Consider the following 13,639-nt stretch of genomic DNA (forward strand, 5'->3'; position numbering starts at 1 on the left):
CCTGTCATTTGCAGACCCCAACAGCTAAGTAACAACGGTGTAGAAGTCCACTGAACCATAAGAGAACAGTAACTTTAGATAAGAATTTGACAGTTCTGGAAGTGAAGCACAAACAAGTTCTGCTTCCAATACTAAAAAAAAAAGACATTTCTCACAACATAAGCAATAAACACTAGGAAAAAAGAAAACAAAAACAAACCTAGCTATGTTAGAACAAGTAGTGCATATCATCTCCATTTGAAAGGATGTAAAAATGTAGCTCTTCAGAAAATGAACTTCACTACAGCATTTATTTATCAGATATTAGTCTAACCTTCCTTCTTGATACAGAAGGTATTTGTAAAATAATTCATTCGGCGCAAATTTTCATCTGTGTGGGTGGGATAAGGTGTAATAGATCAAATTTTAAATTGTTTTATGGAAAATTTACCTTTCTAATTAGATGATTTTCTGTATCAGCAACATAAATAATATTATTTTTTATAGCAATCCCTTGAGGTGAGTTGAAAGTTGCCTCTGAAAATCTTCCATCTTTCCTTCCGCTGTTTGGACCTATCAATGAAAGAGAGCAAACTCAAAAGTCATTTTAAAAAAAGGAACTTAAAAAATAATCAAAGTGCGTATATTTAAATCTTAAAGATAATTACATATTTTAAAAGGTACTTCATGCTTTCATAGCACCTTGTACAGCTTAAGTTATTAATATTTTGTGTAGTCTCATTTTAGTCACTATGGTTTGTGACAACAATGACAACAATCAGGTGCAATTACGTTTTTCACTCTTTTTACGTAAGTTCTCTGCATCTTTGGCTTATTCTCTAAAGAAAGGTCTTAATAAGGGTCTGAATTGCTCCTGTTTCACTGCATTAAGAAACAACAGCAAAAAGAGAAGACAAAAATAAGAAACTCTGTCTTTTTATTCCTGATTGCATCAAAGCAGGCCAGCAGCAAAAAACGTAAATTCCAAAACTCAATTTAATTTAAATGATTTAGATTTTGGTGCAAGTTACAAAGTGCAGCAGTGTTTTCTCATGAATAATAACTAGCAGAAAGATGACATAGAACTAACTATGTGGAGGAACAGTGAGAATGATGGAGTGACGGTCTTCTGCATAGCATAATCAAGACAGGAAAAAAAAACACGAGCTGAATAAAACATTATGAAGATAAGCATCATACTTTAGAGGGAGTAACATTTAAAGTGCATTAGCAGTATGTGTCAACAGAAGACATTTAGATATATGAATTATTATGTTTGCATCATTTATAGTAATTTTAACCTTTGTGCATTCCCACATTTATTACTGTATGATCAGCTTCATTATATTACTTTCTGAGCACAGAATCATTTAATTGAGTAACTAAAATACACAACTTGTACAACTAACTATCAGAAGACAGTTTAGACATTAATAAACAGGAAGGGCAAGGGTGCTACTGTGGCAGACTCCACTAGTTTCCTTTGCTTACCAAAGGAAAGCACCATGGTCCAAATGCCTAAAGAGCACACAGTTCCACAGCTGGTATCAACACAGAAGTTAGGACACTTCCCTTTTAGCTGCTGTTTAATGAATATCCCAGAACACAAAAAGGTACTTTGTTGACAGAAGCTTCATCTCACAAATCAAACAGAAATCAAATTCCTTGAGTTTTATCATAAGAAATTCTTTTGTAATTTCCTTACAGAAGGCCATTAAGGCTGATGTCTTTATCAGGTTAACTAGGGTAATTTGTCTATTTAATGGAGTATTCTTCAAATAATGAAAGATCTTCCTCCTTGCTTAAACAGCAGTGCCAATGGTATTTTTATAAAGCTTGTACTATTCCCACCACGGGTCAGTACTGACCTAGTCAATACTAGATTAAGTAACATACTGGTCCTGATTCTCAGACAAAAACGAACCATTGTTTTCAACAGTTTGAAGATACAAACCTTTCCTAAACCTGTCTATAATGGCTGCTTGTAAATGGACTGTCCTAACAGCTATTTACTTGGTGCATTAAGCTGTACTTTCGACCAGCATACTAGATATGAAGGAACAATTCTGAATGTTTCATTTATGAAAAAATAAGTCATATAATAAGTGAGCAAGTTCAACTGAATTTTCTTGATTTGTATTGTAGAATTGATAGTAATTTATCAAAACAAAGAGATTTTTAAAGTAGAAACACTACTGTAGAATTACTAATAAAGGGTTTGTAATAAAAGTAAAATTTAAATGCTTAACTTTTCTCTATTTGGATAACTTGTTTACACATTACACTTGAATTTTGATGAGAACATAAGCCTGTTCATAAATATTTAGGTAACTTCCTTTTCAGATGCCTATGCACTGGTACAACACCACTGTTCTTAACAATAACTCTCCGATCCTCTCAAAACCAGACAGGGATACTACTGAGGGATTGGATTAAAAACAAACAAAAAACCCTACTTTTTTTTTAATTGGGAAGTGTTATTGTCTCTTTTCCATGCTTTGCTGCTGGTAGGTATATGGGTGTATGTTACTTTAAATCTAAACCCATTTGCAACTCTTACGTAAGAATGCAGAATATGCCATTTGTGCTTCACATTGGACACAATATAAAAAAATACTAAAACTAGCAAAAAACATAGAAAAAAACATTAGACATCTAAATCAGCTGCATTAACAGTGCAATCCTATTGATGGTACTGTATTATACCCCCCCCCCCAGTATCCACTAAAAGTTATTTTAGATTTTTTTTTTTTTTTTTGCTACCAATACAAATAAAATGCAAGGTGCTCTAAGAAAAGAATCAGCATAAAAGCTCAAAGAAAAGAATCAGGCTAGTAGCCCCAGAGAATATACTCCACTCATAAAATAAAATTACCATAAGAAACTTGCATAGCCTTACCTCCAATAGTGTGTAGAATTTGTCCACTTTTCTGGATAACCAAAATCCTGTGATGTCCAGTGTCTGCTATCACCAACCTTTCTCCTGAATTATCTACAGTCACTTTGCCAGGAAATAGCAAGGGAGAATGTGGGAGGGAGTCTCTGTATAGCTTTATTCCAATATTGTTATCTTTGATTTGTCCTTTCTCTTTGTAGAACTTTAGTGTTATAGAAGTAAATAAAAACAACTTCTCTTTGTGTCCCTCTCCAAAAAGGGAAAACAGCATGTTTCCACGGGGCCCAAGAATGACAAGAGTTGGCCAGCAGGACACTTCTAGTTCATGCCAAAGTACTGCATCTGCATCATTTACTACTGGGTGGGTAATATTATACCTCAGAACTGCACTTTTAATGTTATCCAAAACTTTTTCATTTGGGAATTTTGCTGAGTGGACACCAATAATAACAAGACCATCTGAAAAGAAAAATAAAGATTTGAATTCAGATATAAATATATTTCAATACAATAAAAAAGTTAAAATGAGGTACAGTTATCTCACTATGTGACTTACTGCATTCCAGAATGAAAGAAGATTTGAACAAATAATAAATGATTACTTCTCAGTAGGAATACATATCTTATGTATACAAAACACTGAAACTCAAAAATAAATTATCAGTAAAGTTACTGAACTTGAGTACTACTACTTCCCCAGTTTGCTGACATTTAATACAGCATAAATTGTTCTTAATTCATGAACCTTAGCATACAAAGGCTGAAGAAAATACTTTCAAAATAATTAAAAGTAAGCTGAACAGTTCACCTGATACTTTATTTTTTCAAGTGTTTACCATTCCTCTTTGCTTTTTCATTCCCCAACACAATTATCCTTTTTTAGAAAACGAATTATCTTCCATTATTAGCTAGAAGTCACTAATACAACACTGAACTCTAGAAGTGCGGAGTTATCCTGGAATATCTAACTCAAGATACATAGTGAAAAAATACGTAAGCTTATAAAATCAATCCTGTATTCTATATTTCAACTAAACTGGTGGCACTGAAAACTATGACAAATAGTGCTTGTGACAAATCAAGCTTGAAACCTCCTTTTTTTTCAAAAGAAAAGATTCATTATGGATTTTTGCCCCTCCTCTTCACATGTTTAACCTGATTTCTGTATTTGACCTGCAAAGACAACCAAGAGTTTAGGTTTTCCATAGTAAGGATAACTTCACTTGAGATCCTAATATGAAAGGCGTTGCATAAGAACAAAAGTTATATACATTGCATATACAGCACCAATCCTAAAATCCATCAAAAGCACACAAGGAAGCAATCAGCTTCTCTGAATTGCCTATTTTCTCAGTTTCACGAAATCAAGCACAGAGATAAAAATCTACAGGTCAGACTTTAGCTGTTTTTATTCATGTGGTAAAAGCAAATTTACTCCTACCACATGTAGACATCAGGGAAGCAGCCCCAAATTTTCCATTCCCCCTACTTACCCAACAGAAAACAATGAAGAGCCTTCTTTTAATCAAGTCACTTTTCAAAACTTTCTAGAAGCAAAAGGAAGTTTACATCCTTTTTTTTAGGAGTTTAACATATGTTTTACTTGCAAAATTTCTACCAAATGAAGCAAGCAATATACAAGACATCAGTATTATACTTCATCTCACTTCATACTTAGAGAATATTATTAAGCATAAACATAACCTTCGTATAGCCAAAGTAAGCCATCAATTCTGTGATGATTTTTTTAAAACTTTGGGTATCTGAGTAGCACTGGACTAAATTTCAGAACATATTCATTTACAGAGTCTGTTGCTCACAGTCATCATGATAGAATGAAGTATTTAAGATTTTTATTAACCAAAGTAAAAAAAAAGTTACAGCAGTAACCATACGGTTGTAGAAAGCTGCAATAAAACACTTTTAAACCAGAACTTAACCTTACTACATTTTCAAAAATTATTCATGTTTCTGGGTAGCACTAGCATTTTGGAACCACAATAACATCTGGGATCTTTTTATTTCTTTATGCAAATAAAAGTTCTAAATTTTCACCTTTATGCAAATAAAAGTTCTAAATTTTCACCTTTTCTGTCATTCTAAGTGAAATTAAATGGGAAATAGGAATATTCTTATAGTTTATGCCCTTCCCAGTTAATTTTACTTCAGTATTAGAAAATATTTTGACAACAAAAATGAATGTAGTTCCCCCCCGGCTGCCATCATCACATCTATAAAAATATTTGGCATTTTGTTTATCAGTAGCATCTGTAGAATTTCCTTCCTTCCTCCAATCACCAAAGTCTACAGGTGGATTCCTTGTAGTATCGTATTTTTTCAGTAATACAACCAGCAACTATTTCAAAAGTAAACAAAGCCAAGGAGGCACTGTAAGGTTGTGGGGAGAGAAGAAACATTATTCAATCTAATCCAGTTTTGATAACGCTTATACTTCAATTACATCCAAGGACATGGTTTGGAATGGAATATAGTATTATTTTTTTTTGTTTTTCTCTTTATGGTAGAGTCTGGTTAGCTGGACATCTCTGTTTTACTCTTTATTATCTGAATAATCTGCTCTTCCCAGACAGTTTTGACAGCTCTACTATCATTAGTGATTGCCATCTGTTAACTTTTTTTTTTCCTACTCAATTCTATAGTCCTACCTGCTTTTGATCAGACAGGCCCTTCAATTTAACTGAGTAAAATCACTGCCATTCATTCTTTCAGCAAATACTTAAAAATCAGTCAGCAATGCCATATTATGCCAACATTGAATTTGACTAATTTATTCTAAAATGGAGGGTTTTCTTCTTAAATTCCCGATTCTTGATTTTCCTAGCACATAGAGAATGTTTCCTGTTATACAAACCCATTCCCATTAAGAAATCTTTGACTCCCTTACCTGGAGCTACTGATTATATTTGGGCCTTTGCAAAATCCTGCCATTGTTTTTTTCTACAGTATTTCAAATTCCTTAATGGTCTACTGCCAAAATAGCAATCCCAGTTGAGTTGGGTTGAATTTAAGACTGTGTCCTCTTTTTCTTCAGGCTATTCTTCCTCAGTCTACCTAAAAGCACAGCTGCAAATACCTTCCCCTTTCCTGCTGCTCTGGAGAGCTTTTTTTTTTTTTTTTTTAATAAACTGTGTGTGTAAAAACACATAACCCAGTATAGTTTAAGGTTCTCCTTTTCACACGTAAGAAGTCTCTGCAATTCAGCTGTTACTAAATCCTTACAGCTTTGCTATCTAAGCTGCCCTCCCAACAGTTTTCCTTCTAATCCTAACAGTATGTTTTCTTCTTTGCTGTTCCAAACTGCTGGCAGTATGGGAACACACATTCAATTTCTCTATTTTCTAATGTAAAAATCCAGCTCCACTTGTGAAAGCATTCCCACCAGGAACAACTATGCTGCCATTTCTAGTGCCTTCACTGTACTTTTAAAAGTTTTGAAGCTTAAATCTATAGTTACTTAAAACAGATCATTGACTACCCCGTAGTACCACATACAACTTCAACAATAGTTGAAATACAACCACATACAAAAAAGTTGACAGAAAAATGTAATTATTCTCTTTTTTTACTATAGTATATAATACAAAAAAAAGCATAAATACTCCCTTGTTCTGAAAAGAGACTCAGTGTTCCAAGATACAGTATGGCTGTCTGACACCTATTCAAGGAAAGAAATTTTCTGCTGTAATGTACACTCTATTGCTTGCACATGAGCAAATCTCTATAATAATTGAGGATTGCCAGCATCATTATTGTTTTGGCAGCAAAATCCATATTTTATTTTAAATAATCTACTTTGTTGGTTTTGTGGTGGAAACATACGAAAGGCAGTTGTTTCAAGTCTTAAATAGTTATATTATTCGAGCTCAGAGGAGTTTCCTTCCTCCTAAAAAACTAATTCAATCTCAGGTTGGCTTTTTCTTTGGTTACAGAAAAATGGAAAACAATTCTTCTCTTCTAGCCTTTCTCCTCCCTCAACCATAACACAGTATCAATGGAGAAGTGTAGCACGTCCAGGAATGGCAGTATTTCAAGATGAGAACAGAAAAGGATAAAGAACTGCACAGTAGGAGAGCAATGAAACTTAGCTAAATAAAACAGGTTCATGGATTACAAAAACCACTGTAACTGATACAGTCTTTGTTAATCCTGCAGGTACAGCATGTTGCAATATCAGATAGTTGAAGTCCTAATACCGTAAACCATTGAACTCCAACAGTATGTGAAACATTTCCACTGTAATAGCATCAGCAGCAGTGCTTACACTTGTCCTTCCGAAGTATCAACAAAGCTAGAATAACTCTATTTTCAACACCTATACAGCGCAAATAAGACAAAACACCACCTCATGAGGAAAACTCCTGTGTGAACTCACAAATGTTACTTCAGGGTATATTAATATGCATACCATTTAAAATGCTTTATTTGCAGGATTATACCAGAGCATAACACTGGACTTCTGCCAAGCTATTTCTGAATATATAAAAAGTACTCCCTCTTATAGAAGTCATTTCTGGACTGCTGATAACATGAACCGAATATGCACTGAGGTTTAAAATAACTTTCTGAATGTCACTATGAAAACAGAAATAGCACCACTGAAGATAGCAGCAAGAGCATATCAGATAAAGATGCTAAGCAGTTATTTAATTCTATGGAAACTAGTCTTCTAGACAAATCTACTGAAGTTCCACACAATAAAAATGTGTACATATGCACAAAAACATATTTGATGGTTATGATCATCCTAAAACAGCTTCTTGTGCTTGCATATCTCATGTCTGATTATCACATTGCTGACGTTCCAACATACTCCTGCGTAAGAGGGTACTTACACCATAAGAACAATAAAAACATTATCAGAATATCAAACGTTTATGTACTTGATATCGAGTCAAAGAAAAAGACACTGCTATGAATTATATCTATATCGAAACATGTCCTCAGTTAAGCAGAAAAATACAGGAAACATTCCTTCAGATATTCCAACAACAGATTACAGATCTAAAAGCACTTTGAGACAAAATGCTTTAGCAAAATAAGATGATTGTTTCCATTCCAAATAATATCGTCTTCTAGGTCAGCACACTCTCTCACTTCCATTGCACTGTAAATATATAGATGAAATGTGCAAATACATCCTATATTTATACACGTAAAGTTTGGTAAAGCTGCAGTTTCACTATCTATTTAACCTGACATGCAGCTCTCAAAAGGAGTGATTTTGCCATTCAGTTGCATCAAAATTAGCATTTGTGTAATCACAAGGTGACAAACACTGGAGAACCATCCAACTGAAAGTGAAGCTGCTCCCCTCCGCCCAACAGAAGGGACTTCCCTTAACTAAAACAGACTGAACTTCAGTGTAAAGCACTGAACACCAAGACACTTGCATTACTGTATATGGATTTTTTTTTTTGATACGTCAGATATCCTTTCCTCTTTAACCTTGTTTGTCTGACCTTTATTTTCTCAACTTTCTCAAGCTAGCTCTCCTCACCTCTTTTCCCTGGTGACTGGTAAGTAATTTCCCCCTTCAGAGAAGATCACAGAATCATAGAATCAGTAAGGTTGGAAGGGACCTCTGGAGATCATCTAGTCCAACCTCCCTGCTCAGCCCGGTCACCTAGAGCATGGTAGACAGGGTTGCATCCAGGCGGGCCTTGAAGATCTCCAGAGGAGACTCCACAACCTCTCTGGGCAACCTGTGCCAGTGCTCCGTCACTCTCTCAGGGAAGAAATTCCCCCTCACATTCAGGTGGAACTTCTTGTGCTTCAATTTCTGCCCATTGCCTCTTCTCCTGTCACATGGGACAACTGAAAAGAGTTTGTCCCCGTCCCCTTGACACCCTCCCTTCAGGTACTTATACACACTGATGAGATCTCCCCTCAGTCTTCTCTTCCCCAGGCTGAAGAGGCCCAGCTCTCGCAGCCACTGCACATTGACATAAAACCCTGTCTTTGTCTACAGCTTAAAAAAACCCTCGACTTCTATTGCTTCGGTATCTGTATACATGCATATATCCATTTATAGCTTTATACTACTTCAGTGCTAGAATTCATGCAATTAATACTTAATTTAAAAATCTATCAAAGATTCACAATATACACATGAAAATAACAGAAAAAAAACCAAAAGGGAAAAATACAGTTAAAAAAAAAATTCTATCTTCCTTTTTTGTTTGAACTATACAAACATATTAATCTCTTCCTGAATCCAGCTGCTAGCCTCTTTTACCTACCACATTAAATTTAACATCCCACACATCTGTTTTCATTTCCTTCTATCTCCACCTTAGTTTTCCACTTTCATCCCAAATATCTTTTTTCTATCACCAGTTCCTGCAGGAAACAATAGGATAACTCAAATACAAAAAAGACATATCATCCATCAGCAAAGTATTTTCTTCAAGTAGTAATTCCTATAACAGGAAGCTTTATATAATTCAAATTATATATAAAAAAACAACTGGACTACAAATTCAGTTCAGAATGCTTTAGCCTTTTCTACATGAAAATAGAACTGTTCAAGTATTTTAACGAGCAAGTTTGTAGGGAGAGGTTGTTAACAACCAACCTTCCGTAATCAACTGTTTTAACAATTTGGTCTTAAAAAGACAGATTAGAGATATACTGGTATTACAGAATACAATAACACTATAGTACAGAATGTTTATCATTAATCAGTGTAATCTTCTGAAATCTCAATTTAGACCTTCTTCCCAGCATACCTGATATTTAGAGCAGCCCATTTATAATTCGTTAACTACCTCCCCACTTAAAAGAGCTTCCCTTCCCCTAAAAATGCCAGTTTTTTCATTATATTAAGTTCCTTATATCTGAAACCATCATAGCACATCTCTAACTAATCTGAAGCAAACAGCTAAGTTTTTCAGGGCAGAAAAATCAGTCTAATTAAGTGTTTTGTAAAGCACTATGTAAATCCTGCAATATACAGTGACATTTCTTACAGAAAAACTGTGATTTCTTTTTCCAGTGAAAGCAGGCAGTACACGAAAATAAATGTTGGCAAAATGAAAACCAATCAGAAAGGCTAATAGAAAATCAGAACCTTATTAAGCATTATAAAGTAATGCTATTCTATTATAATATTTAATATATTTTTTTGAGGACTGAAGGTGATATTTTTTCAAGTCTCACTGTTCAGCTTACTAAATTATCCCTGGTAAGTTAGTGGCTGCTGCAATGTTCTGTAAGAATAAATCTCACCTCTGCCTAGTCATCATGACAGCAAGAGACTAAATTCTAAATAGTACTTGTCCTGCATTTTTATTTAATCACAGAGTGATGGAGGTTTTTTCATAGACCTGAATTTAATGTTCTTAAATCTCTCTCCGGAGCAAAGATGACTACTAATGGAAAATAAGGTGATGCTGCAGGGAATACCAAAAGAATCCTAAATCAAGTTTATGTATCTTGCTATTTTGGTTAGAACAGGGTGGGTCGGGAGAGGGTGTGGGGGGTAATTTTATCTACATCGATTCTACTATCTGTACTATGTCCTGCTCAGAGCTGGTTCCTAAGTCAAAGGCAGAGGGTTACATACATATACTAATTTTGAGCGGCTTTCTTACATCCTTGTGTAGCATTTTCAAATAGCTGTATTCATAAGATCAGATTCTTTAATTATACAGACACAATAGCTACCATATTTAATTCCATTTTAAAATGTGATGAGGGTACAGTCACTTTTACTAGGTAAGATAAAAGATTATAGGACATTTAGGCTCCCCTGAAATTTTGCCAGCTTTTAGTAATAAGTAACAAAATGACTCAGCTACTCCACCTGCAGCACTGCCAGGAAATTCTACTCTAAGCAAGCCAAAGCACTTTTACCTTTATCAGAGTACTGGTGCTCTAAGGCATGGAGATCAGGCAGCAAGTGCAAACAATTGATGCAGCAGTAAGTAAAAAAATCCAACACCACCACTTTTCCACAAAGGTCTTTGTGAAGAGAAATGGGACTTTCAGTGTTTAGCCACTGTAAATCTGGAATTCAGAGAACAGAGGTATCCAAATTAGGGGGGGAAGGTAGGGCAAGGAACACCTTTATACCTAACTACCATGAAAACAGACAACATTCCTAATATTGTTTAAAAATGTTCAACATCACTTTCTATCCAGGTAGGAAGGCAAACAGAAGTCTTACATTTATCAAACTCACCTTTATGCTCTACAAATTTTCATAATTAGCAAACAAAATTTATTAGATATAAAGTACTGTTAAGCAAAATTATTAAGTTAACAAGATTTAATGTAATGTTGAAACTATAGATTATATATTTAAATAGGTACCTTTTAATGGAAAGTACATGCAAGCCTCAGAACAATTTTCATCTATTGTAAAGCACAATCTACATTATCCAGCCCCTAAGAAAGTTATATGGGTAATGCTTATTTATTTAAAATTCAACAAATACATGCTAGTAAGCAAATAAAAACCTGCTGAACTTTTGAAGATTTTACATTTTTGTAAAGAACTAATATCAAAGACTATTGAAGGATTTCTGTAATTAGAGTTTTGATCTTGAGTTTGAACAGTCTGAAATAACAGATATAAATTAATGATGTTATTTGTTATTTTGAAGAATTAAAACCCTTTCAGATACAGCTGGTACTACTTCTGTTTATTTTCAACCACCTGATACAAGACATTAAGGCAGTGTTTTCTCATTTTACGTGCATACAAAGAAGTAACTAATATTCCTCTGATCTCATAAGAAAATGGTATCAAGGCAGGAAATAAAAATCCTAGAATATGTTCGGCCCTTATTATCACTCAACATTTCTTTAAATAAGGGGGAAAATATAGGTGTGATATATCATAACCAAACTATTTTTTGAAAAGCTACTTTAAAAAAAATGTACAAGTGTGCTTTGGGAACCTAAAAATATCCAAAAATTCCACCCCGACAGTTTCAACAAACTAAATTTTTACTTCCCACATCCCCAGAACAAGTTATTGCTACTCAAGTCTGTTTTCTGCTTCATTAAGAGAAGGGTTGTTCACTACTTACATAGATATAAGCATAAATGGATGCACACACAGTCATTGTTTTGGTGACAATAATAAGACTCAGTAAACTGTACACTGAGGAAATTATGCATCAGTTTGAAAAATGTTTTGTTTTTAAAAGAGTAGGTTATTTATTTTATGGTATTGCTCCCTTTTTCACTACAGCATCTTTCATCAAAACATACTGCAAATTAGAAGAGTTGACTATTTATCTGAGCTGCTTTCAGAAAAGAACACAAGAGCTGGGAAAAAAAAGCTAAAAAAAAAAAGCTGAAAGTTGAAATGACACTAATGACAAATGTGAAAGTTCAGGAATCCTAATCCAGACAGAAAGAGTATTCAACTTTACTTCATTAGTTAACCCAGAATTCAGTTCCACGATATGTGATTTTAACCCTGAAGTTTTATCTTTTTAGGTCTTTGTCCTGTAAACTTCTTTCGTGAGCTCTCATGCATCCAGAGTGTCTCACCAGGTTATCAGGACTCCAAGTAGGGCTTAAAAGATCTTACAAAACTTAACATTTGATTCACATTGAGCGCAAAAGAGATATAGAAGCGTGCAAAAGGGAAACACCTCCAGCATGGTTTGTATTAATCAAAAACATGAAAATTGACAAATGTGGTTAAGAAGCAGGAAGAGAGCTGGGAAACATCTCAAAGGGTGCAATGAAACTACAGGAGCTCAAGAGGAAGCTGACAGAATGGGTAATGCAAGACCACTGAGTGTCTGAGGGCTGATATCAATACACTGCAGAGAAGAGAAATGTTTCAGAGAGAAGAAATGTTTCACTAAAAATAATAAAACAGTGAAGCTACATATCAGAGACTTAGAAGACAAATTCTAAAGAACACATTTTTACAAACATTAGCAAAGCGCTTATAAATGGGTTCTTTGCGCTCGTCTTTTCCTGCTCATTCTTTCAGGATATTTCTTGCAACGAGGACAAGTATTTTATTAAAAAAAAAAAAAAAAAAAAAAAAAAAAAAAGTAGTTAACGAGGCCTGAAGTTAACCGGGCCGTAGTAAAACGCCTCTCTAGGCGACAAGGCTTCAAGGAAGACGCAGGAGCCAGGGCTCGGTCCCGGGACCCGGCGGCGGTCCGGAGACCCGGGGGTCGAGGGCAGCTGCTGCCGCCCGCGGGCCTGAGCTCCGCTCCGCTCGCGAGGGGGCCTGGCCCGCTCGGGTCCCGCCACCCACCTCTGCCGAGCTCGGGCACCGCCAGGTCCCGCTCCCGGCTGTCCATCCTCTTCAGGTACTGGTAGACCAAGTTCTCCTTCTCCTGAGCGGCGTCGGCGTCCAGCAGGGCGTACTCCAGCTGGGTCTGGGCAGGCAGCAGCGCCGCCAGGCCCGCCGCCGCCATGGCGCCTCCCGGGCCCGCGCACGGGCAGCGCCGCCCTTTCTGCCCTGCCTTTTCCCCTTCCCATATTCGACAGCTCCGGCAACACCGGGAAGGCAATTAAAAGGGCTCAAAAAAAAAGAAAAAATCCCCTAATCACAAACACGAAATAAACCGTGTGCCTTGAAGGGCGACCGCCTCCAATAAACCCGCGTTATTATATAGCGCTCATATTCTCGGCAGTAGCATATTCGCGAAGACAATCCCTAGTGGTGATTTCAGTTCCGCAGATTCAGCACAGCCTTTTTTTTTCCCGCCCAGTTACTGATTTATTTTTAAGTGGAATAAACCTGAAAATCGAGGGGCTGGAGAT

General features: G+C 35.8%; 1 protein-coding gene across 2 annotated transcripts in view; it reads right to left on the bottom strand.

Moving 5' to 3' along the window:
• Positions 1-13,536, bottom strand: part of NHLRC2 (NHL repeat containing 2) — a 40,850-nt gene extending 27,314 nt beyond the window's left edge. For both annotated transcript variants that reach the window (XM_062579925.1, XM_062579924.1), the window contains exons 1-4: positions 13,128-13,536; positions 10,751-10,903; positions 2,879-3,334; positions 431-552 (exon numbers count right to left, since the gene is read on the bottom strand). In XM_062579925.1, coding sequence (XP_062435909.1) covers positions 431-552; positions 2,879-3,334; positions 10,751-10,903; positions 13,128-13,290 — 894 coding nt within the window. In that variant the 5' untranslated portion in view covers positions 13,291-13,536. The remainder of the gene's footprint in view (positions 1-430; positions 553-2,878; positions 3,335-10,750; positions 10,904-13,127) is intronic.
• Between the last annotated feature and the right edge of the window lie 103 nt (positions 13,537-13,639).

This window comes from Rhea pennata, chromosome 7 (assembly GCF_028389875.1).
Source record: "Rhea pennata isolate bPtePen1 chromosome 7, bPtePen1.pri, whole genome shotgun sequence".
In the NCBI taxonomy this organism is placed as follows: domain Eukaryota; kingdom Metazoa; phylum Chordata; class Aves; order Rheiformes; family Rheidae; genus Rhea; species Rhea pennata.